The sequence below is a fragment of the Barbus barbus genome (genome assembly GCF_936440315.1).
Source record: "Barbus barbus genome assembly, chromosome: 8".
Taxonomy (NCBI): Eukaryota; Metazoa; Chordata; class Actinopteri; order Cypriniformes; family Cyprinidae; genus Barbus; species Barbus barbus.
In genome coordinates this window covers 19,454,918-19,477,448 of record NC_136736.1, presented here as the reverse complement: position 1 = coordinate 19,477,448, position 22,531 = coordinate 19,454,918, and the positions used below count along the sequence as shown (strand labels likewise).

Genomic DNA, 22,531 nt, shown 5'->3' with positions numbered 1-22,531 from the left:
TATTAAGGTACCACTGAATGTGTTGATAATATTATATTTTGAGCTTGTTGAGTTATACTTAATTTTACAACACTGGTTGAAAGAGGTGGCAGAATATGCCTGTGAACCTTGCATATTACATGGATGAATAGAAACATACTGTTTTTGATTATTCACAAGTTTTAAATGTCGCTGAAGACACTGTGGGGGGAGTGAATGTCCAGCGCTCTCTCCACCCTCAATACCACGACTGAGGTGCCCTTGAGCAAGGCACCGAACCCCCAACTGCTCCCTGGACGCCGCAGCATAAATGGCAGCCCACTGCTCCGGGTGTGTGTTCACGGTGTGTGTGTGTGTTCACTGCTGTGTGTACTGTGTGTGTGCACGTTGGATGTGTTAAATGCAGAGCACAGTGGGTCACCATACTTGACAGTATGTCACTTCACTTCACTTCACTTCACTTCACTAAAGGCTACACCAGCACACTTTGCAGCAAGTGCAATGTCCACCTCTGCTTCTCGGAGGACTGCCTTTGGGACTATCATAACTGAACAGAGCTAAACACAGTAAATTCCAAAGTTTTTATTCAGGTCATCAGATTTTCTAAGTACAATATTTTTTCATTAAAATATGACTTACTGTGTGATTATTCGTGTGTAAATATATAGACTGCAAAAGCAGTACACCCTACAAATGAACTCTTAGATGTTCTTTACATTTGTTCAAAGAGTGAATAAAATTACTGAAATTCTGTTAGCCAAAAGGCCCAACGTTGCAATATTACAACATTTCCCTAAAAACTCACTAAAATGTCAAAATTGTGAAATCCCTATATTGGAGGACTCATACAGCAACATGTAAAAGTTCATATATATATATATATATATATATATATATATATATATAGGTGGCAGCGCAGCCTGCGTCTTGTAAATAATAATTCTGTGATGTAAATGGACTTCCTTAAAAATAAAGAAAGAAAGAAAGAAGTTAAGGGGAAATATTAAACTCACAACAGTTCACTAGGGAGCGCCGTGTACATGAAATGCAAATCACCAATAAACCAGAGAAGAAGAAGCAACGTGTTTACGTATGTGACGCGGTGGTTTTATCCAATCAGGTGATTGTGTTTTGTATTTTGAAAGTGCTAGTGGCGGTTAAGTCCATATCGCTTGTATTTACAGTACTCAAGTACGGATTAAAATAAACAGTAAGGTTCAGTAAGGTTCGCTTTTGAGACGCAAAGGTAAGAGTTAAAGAAGGAACACGCTTGAATTAAATCATTAATAATGTTTTGCGTTTGGCGATGTCCAGTTTACTTTATTAGTCTCATAAATGAAGACTGTTAGAAGTTATCACGCTGAGTAACGTTAACGTTACCAGTCTAAACAGTATTTAAGCAACATTTGCTATGTGTCTGTGATGTCTAAAGTGTCCTGAAGACGCAGCTGGCTGGGCGTTGAGACGCCAACAAAGTTGACATTTCTTGAGAATTGGACGCAAGCAGTGCCATTTATGTCTTACTGCTATTATATATTTTTAAGATATTAAGCAGCAAAACTACGTAAATCTTTACTTTCTGTGGAGAAGTGGACTAATCTCATCAGTTTGCAAGCAGATGTGTGAGAAATGGATATAACGTATAATTTTAAAATTAACCAATGTAACTTTGAATGCATGCAGCATTTTCATTCTCTTTTTATAAACAAATATCGAACTTTTAGAAAGTGATTTATTATTACGGTTAGTGTTGTTTACTTGATATAGAGCATATTTATATATATTTATCAAAATCTTTTTGAAAATGAACATTATTAGTAATTTCAGTCGAAAGATGCTGATTTATATGTAATGTAAAATTATAAAATGTTACCTAATTTTGATGCTTTTTGAAAAGTGTACCAGTTAAAGCTGCATAATATTGCAGTAAATCAAATGTATTTAAAATCACCTCCATTAACTGTTGTGTGTGATTGCAGATATTAATCTAAAAACATGTCATCTGTCCATGGATTGTCAAAGGTAAGTACTCCACATTCATGCATATTATATCTAGGGAAAAAAAAGTTCCTACTTTCTGACAGTTTGTGCTCTAATCATAGAGGTTTATGCCTTTTTCAGCCCAGATCAGATAGAGTTCCTCTCAGAGATGTACAGAATGAACTGCTGAATTTGCAGGACAGTCCAACTGTAATGCTTAAGCATGCATCAATGCATGAGAGGGACCCTAAAACAAAGGTATGGAGACATTGCTTCAATGCTTTCAGATCACTTTGTCTTTTTAACTTTCTGTGATTTCAAGTTCATATGAAAAAAATGTAAGGAATTTTGCTGTTACTTTGACCTCAGCTGAGATATGTTGTTTTCCACCAGCATGAAGTTGTCCTTGGTGAAAACCCATCAAGCTTAACTATCACAACAGACATCCATAGTGATGAGAAAGCTTTGGATGCCACTGATGAACATCAGGATGTAACATTAAAATCTTTTGTGTGTCTTGATGGAGAAGTCGTGGTTGAGGATGAATCTGTAATGTCAGAAGAGTCTGTTCTCATCAGGCGTCTGACACTGGAGGATAATGACCCACTTCAGAGTGACCCAAATGAAACCACTGAACCTGATTGCACAGAAGATAATCAGACCACTGAAGAGAATGTTGATCATCCATACTATTATAGGCACAGAACTACTGGTCTAGATGCTTCATCTATTTTGTGTCAGAAGGAAAAAGTTTCCACCTGTGAGCTGGGAAATGTCACATTCAAATCCCTCATGTGCCTAGGTGGAGAGGTTCAGGTTTCCGATAACTCCACCATCTCTGATGAATCCATTCTCCTAAAGGATCTAGCATCAGGAAATCACTCACAATGTAAAAATACTCCCATTTCTAAAGTGGGCACAGAGGCAGTATCAGTAAGCAGTCAACCTTTGGGCCATTCTTATTGCAATTGGAAGTCTTTGTGTGAAGATAGTAGCACCATCAGTACAGTTGATGCAGATGACGCCTCTCAGACAAATGTTGCACACATAGTAGGTATTCAGTGTACCCCTAAAAATACAGTGAACCTAAATAATCAGGATCAAGCTGATCTCTCTGAAGGAAGTCATGGTGTATCTAGCGAAGAAGGAGAAATCACTTTTAAAGGCTTGTGTTGTTCTGGAGTTGAAATAGAAATCGATGATCTATCCAACGTGTCAAAAATGTCTGTGCTTATGGACAATCTTGCCGAGGAACAAAGTCCGTCTTGTTTAAATGACACCAGTGAAAATGATGGCCAAAGCTTTGCTGATTTGACACCAGGAAGTAAGCATGTTGAGCATATTTACTGCCATGCTAAGGAAAAGCCACTGCCACTGGTCCTAAATATATTGACCACTGAAAATGAGGTCTGTTCCAAGTCACAGCTTTCCTCAGCAAGTCTTGTGGAAAAGCCTGGAAATACAGTTGGTAGTTTAATATCACCTCTTGGAAACAATACAGAGAAAATGTATGAATCATGCTGTGAAACAGAAGCATCAAAGACAGTTGCTAACCAAGAGTCAAACCAAAATTTGTCAGTATTGAATGGTAAAAATAATACGGAAAGTTCAGATGTTGTACCATTAAGCGACAGTGATGACAAATACAAGGTGCCCAAGGATGACTCTTCTGTTATGACTAGAAAGGATGTGGATGGATACTGTGATCAGCAGTTTCTGCTGGAAAGGAAAGAGGCAGTTTCATATTTTGAGGAAAATGTTGGCTTGGAAACCAGCATTCTCAAAGATAAGACACTGGGTTTAAAGGACGAGGAGATCCACCCAGAGATCGAAGTTATGCGGTTCTGTGATAGCTCTGGTGAAGCTGTCTCTGTTAATCAGGATCTTCCTAGTGCTATTGCTCTAACAGGTTCCTGCACTCCAAAGACGCCCAACCTAAGCAGGAGTGTTTTACATGACCACACAGCTGAGAACCCAATGAGCCATTTGTGGCCTGAGCTCCCGGAGAGCCCATTGCCTCCTCCACTGTTGAACTCCACATCCCTGGCTAATGCTTTTAGCTATACACCTGTTCCTCAAGACCCACCCAAGACAAAGGATGTGGAACATAAAATGGCTTCTGCAGACAATCAGAAGTTGTTAAATGCCCCTCCAGTTTTTGGTAACGGGCCTCTACAGGAACAACTCAGACAGATGGCTGAATTGTTGATGGTTGCGTCAGGGAAGATGGTTGTTCCTACTCCAGCACCAGTGACTCACCAAAGTGCTTTAGTGGGCACTTCTCCAGTAGTGATGCATAACGCTTGTGTCTGGAGCACCCCAGTTCAGCAGATGGAGCGGAGCGTTAATACTTCAGCAGCGGTAGAAATTTTAAAGGAGGTTGATGTTTCTGATGCCAGCACTTCAACTGACTCTCTGCTATGGAAGTAAGTAAGATAAGCATGAATTGTTGTCTCTCTGTTGATGTGATCTACATTGTCTCTGTATGACTCCCTCTTTGAAGCCTGATGCCTGGAAATATGGAGCATCTGTCTAGATTAGAGTTGGAGCAGAGACTGACATCTACGCTCATCATGGTGGAGGTTCTTTCCCAGCAGCTCACTTCTGCACGGGCTCATATTTCGAGCAAAAACAATTCTCCATCAGATCTCAGAGAGAAACTCGTCCAGACAGACCACACTGAGCTCAGACAGGTGACAACCCACCTCCATAGACACTGCTCCGGGTGTGTGACCACTGTGTGTGTGTGTGTGTTCACTGCTGTGTGTGTGCACTTGGATGGGATAAATACAGAGCACGAATTCTGAGTATGGGTCACCATTTTTAGCCGTATGTCACTTTCACTTTTTTGGAAGAAAAACTCTGAATATGTCTGGTATTGATTTTCTTTATCTTGTCTTTATTTCCCAGAATGGGACATATAAAGATTTGTATGGCACTGCTCTGGAGAGAATTAAGAGTCTTGAGCATGATCAGGAGGTTCTTCACAGTTTATATAACAGCATTAAAGCAATGAGGATTGGGATGGTAAGAGACACCTTATACGTTTTTAAAGCTACATTTTTCAGTTTTACAGGCCTAAAATGTTATCATTCTTCTATAGGATTCTTTTAAGTCTAGCACAGAGGATGTCATCTTCAAGATGAAACAGATTGGAAATACTGTTAATGTTGATCAGGAAACTTTATCTAGACAAGTAAGTCACTACTCAATTTCTAATGTATTTCATAAGCTTCATAGAAGATATTTGTCAAGAAATCACATCTCAAAAAAAGTCTGTGTTATGTAGGTCAGTCAGATGAAGTCTCTTTATGGGAGGCACAAGGAAACGCTCCAGAGGATGGAGCAGAAGATGAAGGATATGAGACATCGCATGGACAAGGCTCTAGAGGAGAAGGAAGCGGTTAGAAGACATTTTTGTTTTTTCTGAAGCTTTTCTGAAGGTTTTTTTTTTTTATATCCTATTAATCTTTGCCTCTTATCCTGTTAATTTGTTTTTGTGTGCAGGCCTTCAATGTAACGCAACAGTTGAGGGACTATCATGCTGTTCAGGTGGCAGAACTAGAGCATACTGTTGGGTCTCAACAGGAACTGATGTCAGCCCTCAAACTGGCTTACCCATCACTGGTCTGCTCCTATTGCTTGCATCCATACCTCAATTTATATGAAAATATAATTTTCACACTAGCATAATGGTAACCACAGACACTCTGAAAGTGAAGGCTTGCTTGACTGTGTTATGTGTCCTTGTATTCTGAGTGAGTTGTGTGACCTCTCCAAGGTTGAACTGAACAAGTCATACATGGAATCCATCTGTGCAGCAAATGACCATTTGAGAAGGAAGCACGAAGATCACATGAGCTTGTTAGCGGAGGTAAGACTTCACATTTAAAACCATCAGTGTGCAGTGTGTTTAGATATTGAAATGAAAATAGCATGCTAAATTTAGCTAACTCAGTCTTTATGGAGCAAAATAACAGTTTGCCCCCTTTCCTCAATGGGAAGCTGAGAAAGGCTCAAGAGCTGATTCAGAGGATAAACCCAGTGCTTCACCAGCTCCATCAGAAGACTACAACCGCTGTGGAGAGCAGCAAGCAGCATCTGGAAATGAGAGACAGAGCCGTGGAAGAGAGAGACCTGGTTAGACATTTACCACTGAAATTAAATTCTCTCATTATTTATTAATTCTCAGTTCCATGTCTGTCAAACCTTAAAGGAATGCAAAAAACAGTAAGAGACAATTCTTCTGAAGCCATATAATAGCTTACAAATTCTGTCTGAAGAACAGACAGAATTTGCAAGAAACACATCCAGAGATGTTATTTTAATTTTAAAATCAGACCAAAATCAGTCTAATTTCAACCAGATATTGCATGTCAAAGTGCGGTCACATGTTGGCAAAACTTTTTTTTTAATAGGAATTAATGCTATTTGAATTTAATGTCAGGGCAAAAGTTTGCCCCACGCTGATTCGTCACGTTGGCCAAGAGAAAGATACCTGGACTGAAAGTGTCATATAGTGTGTGTGATCTGGGAGAAAATCTGTTATTTTTGCATGTGAAAATTGTGAATTTTGCTAACATGACTGCACTTTTATAGTTGCTGATTTTTCACTTTATACTGGCATGACAGCTGCTTGCTTGTCTCATATCATTTGTGTGCACATGTACTAAAACAAGAACTAAGCCAAACTAAAAAGATAAGTGAATTGAAGTCTTATTTCTGACCAAATGCTTATGGTAATTTGCAATATTAAGAGATTGTTGTGCAACCTTTAGTTAGTCCAATTTGTTTTTCTGTAGGATTGACTGTCCACACTGTCATGTCTTTCATCACCTAAAGTAAAGTGTAGATGTCAGCATGGAAAGGTGCAGCCAAATGTTATCTTGCTGCATTGAATAATATTGTGTGTTGCACTTTAAGACGTTACAGTTAAAGTGATAGTTCACCCGAAAAAGAAAATTACCCCTTGATTTGATTTACTCACCCTCAAGCCATCCTAGGTGTGTATGACTTTCTTCTTTCAGATGAATACAATCAAAGTTATATACAAGAGAGAGTGGCGTTCCAGCAGATGCCGTAGGACGAAGGCTATGTAAGCTCCTGTGAGAAGAATATGCCAGTCTCAGGAGAACCAAGTTTTGTTTACTTGAGTAAAGGAAGCAAAATATCTTTTTTTTTTAGCAAAGGAAAACCAGACTCCTCTTGGATTAAATCAAAATCCTCTGACAATTTATTTTACAAACTCTTGTTTTGTATTTCTAATTTGTGACTGGTGTTTTCTTTTGTTCTCTCTGTTCTTCCGTGTTCATCACTTTTTGTATTTTAATTTTTTTTATGATTGATGCACCTTATTGGACTTCTATTGCACTGTTGAATATCATTATCAACAGCCATTCACTGCCATTATAAAGCTTGGAAGAGCCAGGACATTTTTAAAAATAACTCTGATTGTATTCGTCTGAAAGAAGAAAGTCATATACACCTAGGATGGCTTGGGGGTGAATAAATCATGGGGTAATTTTCATATTTGGGTGATCTATCCCTTTAAGTGACATTTTCAGAAATAATTTAAATTGCATTTCAAACCAAATATTTAAATGCCTTGGATTGGGTTTACAGGAATCTATTATTTAATTTTTTTCAAAGTTCAGACTACAGACAGTTAAACTGATATGCGAAAATACTAGATTTTTGTTGCCTGTCTAAAAATGTGAAAGAAGTGTATCTTTATCACCCATTAAACTATTTCACTTAAAAAAAGAGACCTATAATGTCTCTATAATGTGACTCCTTCAATCTCTTTACTTTATGCATTTACTTTAGATGCAGTCTGCCTTTTTAATCTCTGTTTCTATTAATCCCCAGACGGAAAATGAACTAGAGCACATGAGATCAAGCTTGCAAGATGCCAGTCAACAGATTTCAGACTTGAACATGCAGCAGACCATTATGACTTCAGGTGTGACAGTGATTTACTTTGAATTGACTCATTCTCTGTGTAGTCAAAGGAGAGCTTTTACTTGATTCTGCTGTGTGTGTTTGTTCAGAGATGTCAGTGCTGAGGGAGCAGCTGAATCAGGCAGAAGAGGAGCGCTTTCAGCTGCAGAGGCAGAGCACTGAGCTCTCAGCCACTGTCACATCTACACTGGCCTCTTACGCCTTCCTAGAACAGACTCTCGCCTCTGAGACCAGCAAGTATGCAGAAATCCACTTGTGGAATTTGCTTTTTATAAATCAATTTATTTCATATTGCTTTTTGGATTACTGAATTACATCCATTAATTTAGGGATACACCAATTTAGAGTTTTGACCTAGAATCATTTCTATTCTATTTATTTGCACGATTATCTAACAGTGGTTCTCAACCAGGGTGCCTGTAACATATTAGCATGCATGTTACTGGTCTGGTGTATTGGCTATTTATTAGTACTCATAATAAAGCACATATTAGTATGGAAACATGTGTAGCAAAATTCAATTTGCAATGTAATATGCAAAATGGCAATGCAATATGTAAAATGACAATGTATTTCTGTGGCAATGGCAATGTACATTTTCCCATACATATGTGAAATATTTAGTGCAAAATTAAAATTCAGTTATGTAATTTAAGTTTGCCATTTTCTACACTAGTTTTAATATGCATATTAAAAACATATTTTAAAGCTTTATAAGTTGCAAAATGAAAATGTATTACCCAAATTGATTAGATATGTTTAACATGTCCAAGCAAAAACTGTAGCAAAATTATCATTTTTAAATGCTGTTTTTCCTAAATGCATTTAGATTTAGGGGTAGGGCACTTGGGATCAGGGCTTGAAAACGAAAAAAAAAAGTCAATCGGTTCACTCAGCGGAATCAATATTTTAACGTTTCCGTTCCTGCGTTCCTCTGTATTATTACCGTTCTGAAACCGGTTCGAGTAGAAAAAATAACGGTTAATACCGTAATTAAAAAAAATTGTCTTCGCCTATAATAATAATAATAATAAAGTGCAGTATTTTCTTTACACAAAAAGAAAAAGAAAAAAAAATACAGAAAGAGATGGTATCTTAACCTGCTGCGTTTAGTCACAGCTAATACAGCATCATCTTTTCTAGATTTTTACATTTCTAAATGTAGGCTACTAAACAAAAGAAAAAAAATCTATTAATGCTTTAAAGACATTAAAGTATTTTTTTAAGATATTTAAAAATGTTTGCTGCAAATTGTAAAAAAAAAACCTCTACTTGTATAAAATTGCGTATTGAGGAAAAAGCAAAGGCTAAGCCGCATCGCATTTTATTAGGCTATTATTCAGAAATGTTGTCACGTTACGTCAGAGGAAGGGAACGAGGGGACAAGGAGTTCTTCACCAAAGTAATCTTTTAATGACCAACTTCAGGAAACGTGGAGCACAGGTAAGACAAACACTTGAATGACGATTAGACCGAACACAGAGGCAGGGAAACACAGGGCTTATGAAGGACAGACTAAACTAGATAATTAACAACACACCTGGAACTAATGAACTGATAAATACATGGAACGAGGACAGGAACAGGAAGACCAAATATGGGCATGAGAGGAGGGGAAACATGAGACACAGCGAGACAAAGTCTGACATTACGCCCCCCTCCGGAAGGCTCGTCCGCACGCCATACACCATCCAGTGGGAAGGGGGGGTGGGTGCTCTGGAGGTCATCAGGGGACAGGGCTACCGGCCTCCAGAGCGGCGCTCGTACCGGGAGCCATGTCGGGACGGGACTCGGGAGGCCATGGCGGATCAGGGGAGTCCGACGGCCATGACGGATCAGGGGAGTCCGGCAACCATGGCGGATCAGGGGGGCCATGGCGGATCCGGGGACTCGTGAGGCCATGGCGGGACAGGAGACTCCGTGACCCCCCCCCCCCCCCAAAAAAAAAATTTTCTTGGGGAAATTCCCCTCTGGGGGCCATTGAGGAGGAGCAGGCACTTGAGGGCGCTCTGGAGGAGCGGGCACTTGAGGCCGCTCGGGAGGAGAGGGCACTCGGACAGCGCGGACTCTTGGGGGCGCTCTGGAGGAGCAGAGCTGGACGGGACCAGCGGAGACGCAGGAGAGCTGGACGGGACCAGTGGAGACTGGAGACTGGGATGGGGTACAGGACAATAGGCAAACAGCATGCTGAGAAGGCAACAACTGTTGGCGCAATTATTAGAAAATGGAAGAAATTCAAGATGACTGTCAATCTCCCTCGGACTGGGTCTCCATGCAAGATCTCGCCTCGTGGAGTATCAATGATCCTGAGAAAGGTGAGGGATCAGCCAAGAACTACACGGGAGGACCTGGTCAATGACCTGAAGAGAGCTGGGACCACAATCTCAACGGTTACCATTAGTAACGCACTACACATCGCACTTTAATCCTACACAGGATTAAAATCCTGCAGCGCACGCAAGGTCCCCCTGCTCAAGCCAGCACATGTCCAGGCCCGTCTGATGTTTGCCAAAGACCATCTGGATGATCCACAGGAGGCATGGGAGAAGATCATGTGGTCCGATGAGACCAAAATATAACTTTTTGGTATAAACTCCACTCGCCGTGTTTGGAGGAAGAAGGATGAGTACAATCCCAAGAACACCATCCCAAACGTGAAGCATGGGGGTGGAAACATCATGCTTTGGGGGTGCTTTTCTGCAAAGGGGACAGGACGACTGCACAGAATTGAGGGGAGGATGGATGACCCATGTATCGCAAGATTTTGGGCAACAACCTCCTTCCCTCAGTAAGAGCATTGAAGATGGGTCGTGGCTGGGTCTTCCAGCATGACAATGACCCCAAACACACAGCAAGGGCTAAGGAGACACTAAGGAGTGGCTCCATAAGAAGCATTTCAAGGTCCTGGAGTGGCCTAGCCAGTCTCCAGACCTGAACCCAATAGAAAATCTATGGAGGGATCTGAAAATCCGTGTTGCCCAGTGACAGCCCCCAAAACCCGAAAGACCTGGAGAAGACCTGTATGGAGGAGTGGGCCAAAATCCCTGCTGCAGTGTGTGCAAATCTGGTCAAGAGCTACAGGAAATGTCTGACCTCTGTAATTGTGAACAAAGGTTTCTGTACCAAATATTAAGTTCTATTTTTCTATTGTATCAAATACTTATTTCATGCAATAAAATGGAAATTAATCATTCAAAAATCATACTATGTGATTTTCTGGATTATTTTTTTATATATTCTGTCTCTCACAGTTGAGGTGCACCTACGATGAAAATTACAGATCTCTCCATTCTTTGTAAGTGGGAAAACTTGAAAAATCGGCAGTGTATCAAATACTTATTTGCCCCACTGTATGTGTGTGAGAATTCCTGTTTATTTTTACATAGGCTATCTGTCAATCTGAGGTGTTGCTATGGGTTGCGTGCGCTTTGCTTGACTGACTGATATTCCACAGTCTGTTCAGAAACCATAGCCTCTCAAGCCATAGCCTAATAGCCTATAGTTCTTTCAGTGAGTGGGACAACGGAAGGAAAAAAATAAACCAAACAATATTTTAAACTTTTTTTTTTTTTTTCATCAATAATCAAAGCTAGTGTGTCGATGTAATTAAAAATCCATATATATTTTAGAATATTACATAATTCATCGTTTGTCATGTACAATACACCAACCAATCATGATCTGGCTCAAGTTCAGCATCGTTACTCCAGTCTTCAATGGATGGTCCTTCATGCTGATTTATTATCAGTGTTGGAAACAGTTGTGCTGCTTAATATTTTGTTTTTATTTTAATTTTACTTATTTATTTTGGCACCGTGATACTTTTTTGGGGTTCATTGATTAATAAAAAGTTAAAAAGAACAGCATTTATTCAAAATAGAGATGTTTTCTAACAATGTTGATCTTTACTATCACTGTTTCTATTAATTTAAAAAATCCTTGCTGAATAAAAACAAATTTCTTAAAAAAAAAAAAAAATACTGACCGCAAGCTTTTGAACGGTAGTGTATATTGTTACGAAAGTTATATATAAAAAAATAAATGCTGGCTTGATGACCATAATTGACTTATTGCAAAAATATAAAATATTTTATATTCATAATTTTAAGCTATAGTTTTTTTGTTTTGCATTTGATCCCCTACCCCTGAGGAACTCTCTGCACTTCCCTGTTCAGGTGCCACGGAACACGCGCTATTTTACGGATAAAAATAAGAGTAATAAAATATAAGGTAAGGTAGTAAATAAGTGTAGAATAACACTGTCTGTTTGTTTATGTACATCAATCCAAGTGTAAACGGTGAGAGATGTTCAGGCAGGTGAAAAGCGTTTGGTTATTGGTGAATATTGACCTATCGTGGGTCCTGACGCCGAGCCCCGCCTTGATGTAATGATTGACAGCTAGGGGTCGTGCTCCGCTCAGAATGCATTTTCAAATCCACAATGACTTCAATTATATTCATCGCGGGGTATTTAATGAAAGTGCAATTGAAACGTCATATATGTTAGTGTCAATGCATTTAAGAAAAAATAAAATACATTTAAATCACCATTTTGCTACCCTTTTGGCTCAGAATGCATTTTGAAACTCATATTGAATTTTGCTACAATTATCACGCGGCCTCACAATGAAAATGCAATCCCAAGTGTCCTACCCCTAAATCTAAATGAATTTAGGAAAAACGGCATTTAAATGATAATTTTGCTACAGTTTTTGCTTGGACATGTTAAACATATGAGAATGAGCTTTATTGGCCAAGTATGTTTACACATACAAGGAATTTGTTGTAGTGACAGAAGCTCCACAGTGCAACAGAAAGACAGCAACAGGACACAGATAATAAAAACTAAATAACAACAAATAGCCAATAACCAATGTACAAAGCAGCAAAAAAAAAAAAACATTATATATAATATAGACAACTATGTATGTACAGGTCAAGTGTGTGCAAATTAGAAATGAGAAAAATAAAAATGAAATAAGTGAGTGTGGTGAATGAATAATGTATTAGTTGTGTTCCACGTTTATTGTTGAGTGTTCATGAGATGTATTGACTGAGGGAAGAAACTGTTCCTGTGTCTGGTCGTTCTGGTGCTCAGAGCTCTGTAGCGTCGACCAGACGGTAACAGTTCAAAGAGGGAGTGTGCTGGATGTGAGGGGTCCAGAGTGATTTTACCAGCCCTTTTGCTCCCTCTGGATGAGTACAGTTCTTGGAGAGTGGGAAGGGTTGTACCAATGATTCGCTCAGCAGTCCGGACTACCCTCCGTAGTCTTTTGAGGTCAGATTTGGTAGCTGAGCTGAACCAGACAGTTATAGAAGTGCAGAGGATGGATTCAATGATGGCGGAGTAGAACAGTTTCAGCAAGTCCTGTGGCAGGTTGAACTTCCTCAGCTGCCGAAGAAAGTACAACCTCTGCTGGGCCTTCCTGACAATGGAGTCAATGTGAATATCCTACTTCAGATCCTGAGAGATGGTGGTGCCCAGGAATCTGAATGACTCCACTGCGGTCACAGTGCTGTTCATGATGGTGAGTGGGGGGAGAGCAGGGGGGTTTCTCCTGAAGTCCACAATCATCTCCGCAGTGTTAAGCTCCAGGTTGTTGAGACCGCACCAGACAGCCAGCTCCTTAACCTCCTGTCTGGAAGCAGACTCGTCACCGTCCTGGATGAGGCCGATCAGTGTGGTGTCGTATGCGAACTTCAGGAGCTTGACAGAGGGGTCTTTAGATGTGCAGTCGTTGGTGTAGAGGGAGAAGAGCAGTGGGGAGAGAACACAGCCCTGAGGAGCTCCAGTGCTGATGGTGCGAGTGCTGGATGTGAATTTACCAAGCTTTACTAACTGCTGTCTGTCTGTCAGGAAGCTGTTGATCCACTGGCAGACGGAGGTGGGGACGGAGAGCTGGGTTAGTTTATTTTGAAGGGTTTCCGGGATAATGGTGTTAAAAGCAGAGCTGAAGTCCACAAACAGGATCCTCACATAAGTCCCTGGTCTGTCCAGATGCTGCAGGATGAAGTACAGTCCCATGTTGACTGCATCATCCACAGACCTGTTTGCTCTGTAGGCAAACTGCAGGGGGTCCAGTAAGGGTCCAGTGATGTCCTTCAGATAAGCCAAAACCAGTCTTTCAAATGATTTCATGGCTACAGACGTTAGGGCCACAGGTCTGTAGTCATTAAGACCAGTAATTTTGGGTTTCTTTGGGACGGGGATGATGGTGGAGCGTTTCAAGCATGAGGGGACTTCACACAGCTCCAGTGATCTATTGAAGATCTGTGTGAAGATGGGGGCCAGCTGATCAGCACAGATTTTTAGGCAGGCTGGTGACACACCGTCTGGACCTGGTGCTTTCCTTCTTTTGTTTTTTCTGAAGACCTGGCACACATCTTCTTCGCTGATTTGAATTGTAGATGTGGGAGAGAGAGGGGTTGCTGGGGGTGTTAATGGTTGTGTGAAGAGGTGTTCAGGATGGATGTGGGGTGATCGTTCAAAACGACAAAAGAACTAGTTTAAGTCGTCTGCCAGGTGTTGATTCTCCAGAGTGCTGGGGGATGGTGTCTTGTAACTGGTGATATCCTTCATTCCTATCCACACTGAAGCAGCATCACTGGAAGATAATTTTTTCCTGAGCTTGTCAGAATAATTCCTCTTTGCCACTCTGATCTCCTTTTCCAGTGTGTATTTGGCCTGTTTGTACAAGACTTTATCCCCCTTTCTGTGAGCATCTTCTTTGGCCTGACGGAGCTGTCTGAGTTTGGCAGTGAACCATGGTTTGTCGTTGTAGAATAGATGAGTCCTGGTAGGAATGCACATATCCTCACAGAAACTCATATAAGATGTTACAGTCTCTGTGAGCTCGTCCAGATCATTTGCAGCAGCTTCAAAAACAGTCCAATCAGTGAGGTCGAAACAGGCTTGTAGATCCCGCTCTGTTTCGTTAGTCCATCTTTTAACAGATCTTAATACAGGCTTTGCAGACTTAAGTTTCTGCCTGTAGGACGGAATAAGATGAACCAAACAGTGATCAGAGAGTCCTAAAGCTGCTCGTGGAACCGAGTGATATGCGTCCTTTATTGTTGTGTAACAGTGGTCCAATATATTACTGTCTCTGGTGGGACATGTGATGTGCTGTCTGTATTTTGGCAGTTCGTGGGAGAGATTTGCTTTATTAAAGTCCCCGAGAATGATTAAGACAGAGTCCGGGTGTTGTTGCTCACTCTCTGTGATCAGATCAGTGAGTTTCTGTAGAGCTGTGTTCACGTGCGCTTGCGGTGGAATGTAAACACTCACGAGAAGTGTTCATGTATTACCCAAATTGATATCTAATCAATTTGGGTAATACATTTTCATTTTGCAACTTATAAAGCTTTAAAATGTTTTTAATATGCATATTAAAACTAGTGTAGAAAATGGCATAATTGTATTTTCATTTTCATTTTGCACTAAATGGGAAGTCGTGGCCTAATGGTTAGAGAGCTGGACTTGTAATCCAAAGGTTGCGGGTTCGAGTCTCCGGCCGGCAGGAATTGTAGGTGGGGGGAGTGAATGTCCAGCTCTCTCTCCACCCTCAATACCACGACTGAGGTGCCCTTGAGCAAGGCACCAAATCCCCAACTGCTCCCCGGGAGCTGCAGCATAAAATGGCTGCCCACTGCTCCAGGTGTGTGTTCACTGCTGTGTGTGTGCACTATGGATGGGTTAAATGCAGAGCACGAATTCCGAGTATGGGTCACCATACTTGGCTGAATGTCACTTCACTAAATATTGCGCACATGTATGGGAAAATGTAAATTTAAATACAGAAATACATTGCCATTTTACATATTGCATTGCAAATTTAATTTTGCTACACACATGCTTCCATATACAGTGGCTTGCAAAAGTATTTGGCCCCCTTGAACTTTTCCACATTTTGTCACATTACAGCCACAAACATGAATCAATTTTATTGGAATTCCACGTGAAAGACCAATACAAAGTGGTGTACACGTGAGAAGTGGAACGAAAATCATACATGATTCCAAACATTTTTAACAAATAAATAACTGAAAAGTGGGGTGTGCGTAATTATTCAGCCCCCTTTGGTCTGAGTGCAGTCAGTTGCCCATAGACATTGCCTGATGAGTGCTAATGACTAAATAGAGTGCACCTGTGTGTAATCTAATGTCAGTACAAATACAGCTGCTCTGTGACGGCCTCAGAGGTTGTCTAAGAGAATATTGGGAGCAACAACACCATGAAGTCCAAAGAACACACCAGACAGGTCAGGGATAAAGTTATTGAGAAATTTAAAGCAGGCTTAGGCTACAAAAAGATTTCCAAAGCCTTGAACATCCCACGGAGCACTGTTCAAGCGATCATTCAGAAATGGAAGGAGTATGGCACAACTGTAAACCTACCAAGACAAGGCCGTCCGCCTAAACTCACAGGCCGAACAAGGAGAGCACTGAAATGCAGCCAAGAGGCCCATGGTGACTCTGGACGAGCTGCAGAGATCTACAGCTCAGGTGGGGGAATCTGTCCATAGGACAACTATTAGTCGTGCACTGCACAAAGTTGGCCTTTATGGAAGAGTGGCAAGAAGAAAGCCATTGTTAACAGAAAACCATAAGAAGTCCCATTTGCAGTTTGCCACAAGCCATGTGGGGGACACAGCAAAAATGTGGAAGAAGGTGCTCTGGTCAGATGAGACCAAAATGGAACTTTTTGGCCAAAATGCAAAACTAACACTGCACATCACTCTGAACACACCATCCCCACTGTCAAATATGGTGGTGGCAGCATCATGCTCTGGGGGTGCTTCTCTTCAGCAGGGACAGGGAAGCTGGTCAGAGTTGATGGGAAGATGGATGGAGCCAAATACAGGGCAATCTTGGAAGAAAACCTCTTGGAGTCTGCAAAAGACTTGAGACTGGGGCGGAGGTTCACCTTCCAGCAGGACCACGACCCTAAACATAAAGCCAGGGCAACAATGGAATGGTTTAAAACAAAACGTATCCATGTGTTAGAATGGCCCAGTCAAAGTCCAGATCTAAATCCAATCGAGAATCTGTGGCAAGATCTGAAAACTGCTGTTCACAAACGCTGTCCATCTAATCTGACTGAGCTGGAGCTGTTTTGCAAAGAAGAATGGGCAAGGATTTCAGTCTCTAGATGTGCAAAGCTGGTAGAGACATACTCTAAAAGACTGGCAGCTGTAATTGCAGCAAAAGGTGGTTCTACAAAGTATTGACTCAGGGGGCTGAATAATTACGCACACCCCACTTTTCAGTTATTTATTTGTAAAAAATGTTTGGAATCATGTATGATTTTCGTTCCACTTCTCACGTGTACACCACTTTGTATTGGTCTTTCACGTGGAATTCCAATAAAATTGATTCATGTTTGTGGCTGTAATGTGACAAAATGTGGAAAAGTTCAAGGGGGCCGAATACTTTTGCAAGCCACTGTATTAGTGCCTTATTCTGCCTGATCATATTTTATATTCCTTAATCCTAACCCATTCCTAAACTTAACAACCAAAAAGCCATAGTTAATTGGTTAGTAGTTATTTAGTAGTTAGGTAACAGTGAGAACAGGTCTCCAAAATAAAGTGTGACCAAAGATATTTCTCATCGTTATTCCCTCATCAAGATCCAGAGTTCCCACTGTCTTGAAAAACCTGGATATACTGTATGAAAGTTTCGAGTATCGATATATTTGAAAACTACATTGAAACTATGATCAGAAAAGCAGTGATTGGCTGGCAGAAAGATAGCAATGTAATGACATCATGTAATTGAGATTTTTTTTTTAATGATTCCCAATTATTTTTGACCACTAGTATTTGTACAGGCTTTGCATTTTTCAATGTCAGAAGTTGTAATTAGCAGTTCATTTAATTTTGAAGCAGATTTGTTATACATGACAGCATTAATGAAAATTTCTTAATCCATAAGATTAATTTTAAGACAGAACTGGCTGTTCAAATTAATTGTGCATCATAAAAGCATTTTGTGATTTGAGAAGTGGACTCCTAGTCCATCAGTCACATGCATAAAAATTCTCCGTTCAAATGAATGCACGGCTCAGTTCAACTGTACATAATGTGTGTTTTATTTATTTATTTATTTATTTATTTATATATATATATATATATATATTACACGCATACATACACACATACATTTACATACACATACATATACATACACATACATATACATATACATACATATACATATACATATACACATATACAGGGCTCACAAAATTTCAAAATCCCTGGTAGCCCTTCGGGTACTCTTCAGATTTTGGTTTTTAATATAGAAAATCAGATAGGAGTCTAAATGTCAATCAAAAATATTTTCAGTACACAAATATCAACAAATATGAAGGAAGGAATTTTATTTCACTATTTACAGGGTATCTGCAGAATCTTTTTATAAAATGCCACAAGGTGGTGCTTTAGGAGCGGCTTAATATAGAGGTTATTTCCCTCAGGGAAATTCCCTGTTAGCAACTGTACACAAAGCAGCTGCTTTATCAGGCATTATAGGTAAGATGAAATAAAAATGCCAACGACACGTTTCTGGGGACAGTCGGTTCCCTTCAGATACATTCACATAAAGACATCCGTGTCGTGTTTTGACTTTGAAATGTGCAGTGCTCATATTTATTCAATGACATCGTTGCCTTTTGAAGTTTAATCCAGCTGTATCGCGATTCTTGTCTTTCCGTCCCCAACTGTAAGACCTTTTGAAATTATAGTTAAGACATTTCTTATACCATTTAAAGTATTTAAAACTTTTTATGGCCTTAAGTTTGATGCAACTAAATTGAAAAGTTTTTAAAGACCTGTGGAAGCCCTGTATATTTAAGTAGCCCATCGGGCAGGAAGGTGATTAATTTTGGTAGCCCGACTGGAAAACACAATAGCCCCGGGATGTCGGGCTAGCGATTTTGCAAGCCCTGATATACAGTGCCCTCCAAAAGTATTGGAACAGTAAGGCCAATTCCTTTATTTTAGCTGTAGACTGAAAACATTTGGGTTTGACATCAAAAGATGAATATGAGATGAGAGATTAACATTTCAGCTTTTATTTACAGGTATTTTCATCTGGATCTGACACACAACTTAGAAGATAGCACCTTTTGTTTGAACTCACCCATTTTTCATGTTACCAGAAGTATTGGAACAGATATAATTAGCATAGATTAAAGTGAAAAAGACTTAATATTTAGTTGCAAATCCTTTGCTTTCAATAACTGCATCAAGCCTGTGACCCATTGACATCACCAAACTTTTGCATTCTTCTTTTGTGATGCTTTTCCAGGCTTTCACCGCAGCCTCTTTCAGTTTTGGGGGGGTTACTCCCTTCAGTCTCTTCTTTAGCAGGTAAAATGCATACTCTACAGGGTTTAAGTGTGGAGATTGACTTGGCCAGTCTAAAACCTTCCACTTCTTGCCCCTGATGAACTCCTTTGTTGTTTTGGCACTATGTTTTGGGTCATTATCTTGCTGCATGATGAAGGATCTCCCAATCAGTTTGGTTGCATCTTTCTGTAAATTGCAGGGATTAAAGATCTCCGTCGCTACGACGGATTTCCGTTAATTGCAACGAGTCTATGACGGATTTCCGTCAATTGCAGGGTTCCGCCTGTCCTTAATGTCTTAAATTCACTTTTCACAATTTTAAGGCCGTAAATAGGCTTACATTTCTCAAATAGTGTAATAAATGTCTTAATTTCAGTTTGAATAGGTCTTAAATTAAGGAAAGATGAGGTGTATTCAGCCTGCTGAGGGGCATGTGATCAAAGCCTGGAGTGGAGTGAAAGCATGTTCCTCTCGAAGCGTTCTGTAATCACTCCGCTCTGGATCCACTCCGGGTTTTCTTTTCCCGCTCACGGAAAAAGTGCTCCGTGTGTTCAATCCATTTTAAAAGTTATTCTAATGTGTTTATTTTTTGCATGTCAGGCTACAGCTGAGGTAGAACTGAGCAATTCCAGTTCCAATTCCAATTCTCATAAATTGTATTCTTTACCAATATATTGAACCATCTCTTTATATTTTTCTAAACCCCTTAAAATTTAGTCCAGATATCAGAAAAGTATCAGTCTATAAACCTGTTTTATATTTTAAATGAGGGAAATACACATGCGTTACGGACGTGACAAAAAAAGACACGAGTTTCTGGGAGACAACATATTTTAGACTTTCTGTGAATTACAATGCACAAACCAGAAGCAACAATATCTGCAGAATGGAGAAGGGTTGGCCATTTATAAAACCTAAAATATCAATTTTGTTTAAGTTTTCGTTTTTGCGTGTCAGAGGAAAAATCAATGTTACAGACGTGACATCTCTCCATTACGGACTTAATTTATGGAATTAATTTATTTCCGACTATGGAAACGCATATAAAATGCTTTAAAAACTTTAACGGAAACTTCTAGAGGGTGTTTAGTAGGGCTGCCCCCCACTAAGGATTTTTCTAGTTAACTAGTCGTTCGTTTAAGTCATTATTTAACTAATCACACATTTATATTAAGTCAATAGACCTATAATCCATAGGCTATTCCGCTCAAGCACACGCGTACAGTTTTCCACAAGCAATAGATTAAATTAATGATTATTAATGTATAGAAAAATGAGACATTTAAATTATTTATCAATAAACTAATGTTTTCTTGTCGGCTGCAAGATGAAATTCACAGTGTTCGTCTCCACAGTAGCCTACTGGACGTGCCTTAGAGATAAATGTATCCTTCATACAGATTATATAGCCTAATCAGGGAGTATTTCATTTAGTTTTTAATTGATTCATTTAAGAGTATACATTTCAAGCTATAGCTGTTTCTCTTGTAGCCTATGTGAGAGAGTTTTGTATTATTTTTTGAGACGCGCTCCAGTTCAGTGACAGACCGCAAAAAGCATATCCTGTTTGTTTTCATTATTTTACAAAATCACGTTTTTTTTTTTTTTTGTCATTATGAATTTACATAAATAAAATCAGTTTCGAGCTGATTTTAATTTGTTTCATTATCAGGAAAAAGTGCAAGTGATTGCACGGGCGCCTGCCTCCCTGTCATGCATGCTCATTGATATTCCGCACAAACACTTAAATATGGGCCAGAAATGTAGCACATTTATATAGGTTAAAGCTAGAGTTTGGAATCACATTAAAATAAATCTTCACCAATCTACATCTGAGACAGATGCAGTTCTAACCTGCAAATAGAAGGCTATTTGACATTTTAAAATGATCTAACAGACCAACGCAGGTCCAATTCGTTGATCAGTTGTTGATCAAGATTAAAAGGATGCCGCTGAAAAAAAATTTTTTTAATGACTTGCTTATGCATTAAATAACTAAGATAAAATACAGGTTAATTAAAATATGCTGAACGTATAATAGGCCCGCCTGCTGTACAAATATTTATGAAATAGACTGCGAATAAAACTGCAGATTCACGTTTTGCATCTGCATAAAGTGAATTAATTTAATATGCAATGATATGAAATTGAACCAAACAAGATATGTAATGAAAAAAAAAAAATTTAGACAATAAAATAAAATAAATAATAATAAACAAAGATATAGGCCTAACCGCAGCATGCTCACCGAACACACACAATCTTGCGCATGAATGCAGCGCAGATAGCAAACAAGTGTTATTTGAAACACATAAAATGTTTAAATAAGATAATATTGACAATGAAAATTAGGCCTATATGATATTTAAAAAAAATAATAGTTTTGGCGATTTGTCATCGGCTATACAGTCCGCCTGTGCATATTTATATGCAAATGCTTAGGCTATCTTCGCGAAGTTTTCGCAGAGAATGCGATTTCTAAAATGTTATTAAAATGGATTTCTTTATAAAATGTTATACGGTAAGCCTGAAACAGCAGTATAGCTTTATTAGTCATCAGCAACGAAGTAAACATGCGCGCCGGTATGCTATGAAGCATCCGTAGACTACAATAGATTTACAATGCACAAACCAAGCAACAATATCTGCCGAATGGAGAAGGGTTGGTCATTCACAAAGCATAAAATATACATTTTATTTTAATTTTCGTTTTTGTGTTCAAGCACACGCATAAAGTTTGCCACAAAGCACAGGCGATAGCCTAATGATTCTGAAAAAAATGAGACATTTTAATTATTTAATATACTAATGTTTGAGTCCTTGTCGGCTGCAAAGTGATCGCGAGCACCTCCCTGTCATGCATGCGCATTCTTTTCCGCACAAACACTTGCATATGAATAATAGTCTAGACTCTAGAGCATAGCCTCATGAACTTGTTTATAAATAAATCGCTTATGCATTAAAGAAAGATACAAAACAAGTTGTTAAATATGCTGAATATATTGTTCAAATATTTATAAAATGTGAAACTGTAGCTAATCTTATTCGCAGTCTAGCAATTTTTGCATCTGCATAACATAGTGAATTGTTTTTAACATGCAATGATACAAAATAAAATCAAACAAGATTTGTAATGAAGAAAAAAACAAATATTTAGACAAATAAGAATGATGTAGCCCACATCTCTTGAGCGTCTCACTCAGCATGCGCGTGCCGAACACGCAAAATCTTGCTCTGCATGAATGCAACGCAGATAG

At 39.4% G+C, this 22,531-nt stretch overlaps 1 protein-coding gene across 1 annotated transcript in view; it reads left to right on the top strand.

The window, feature by feature from the left end:
• The first annotated feature begins 1,101 nt into the window (after positions 1-1,101).
• LOC306874263 (sperm-associated antigen 5-like) overlaps positions 1,102-22,531 on the top strand; it is a 36,290-nt gene continuing 14,860 nt past the window's right edge. The window contains exons 1-13 of the mRNA XM_079424166.1: positions 1,102-1,225; positions 1,959-2,001; positions 2,101-2,217; positions 2,353-4,385; positions 4,463-4,652; positions 4,870-4,986; positions 5,063-5,155; positions 5,249-5,362; positions 5,467-5,586; positions 5,741-5,833; positions 5,965-6,099; positions 7,828-7,921; positions 8,010-8,157. Of these exons, the coding sequence (XP_079280292.1) occupies positions 1,975-2,001; positions 2,101-2,217; positions 2,353-4,385; positions 4,463-4,652; positions 4,870-4,986; positions 5,063-5,155; positions 5,249-5,362; positions 5,467-5,586; positions 5,741-5,833; positions 5,965-6,099; positions 7,828-7,921; positions 8,010-8,157 (3,281 nt within the window). The 5' untranslated portion in view covers positions 1,102-1,225; positions 1,959-1,974. The remainder of the gene's footprint in view (positions 1,226-1,958; positions 2,002-2,100; positions 2,218-2,352; positions 4,386-4,462; positions 4,653-4,869; positions 4,987-5,062; positions 5,156-5,248; positions 5,363-5,466; positions 5,587-5,740; positions 5,834-5,964; positions 6,100-7,827; positions 7,922-8,009; positions 8,158-22,531) is intronic.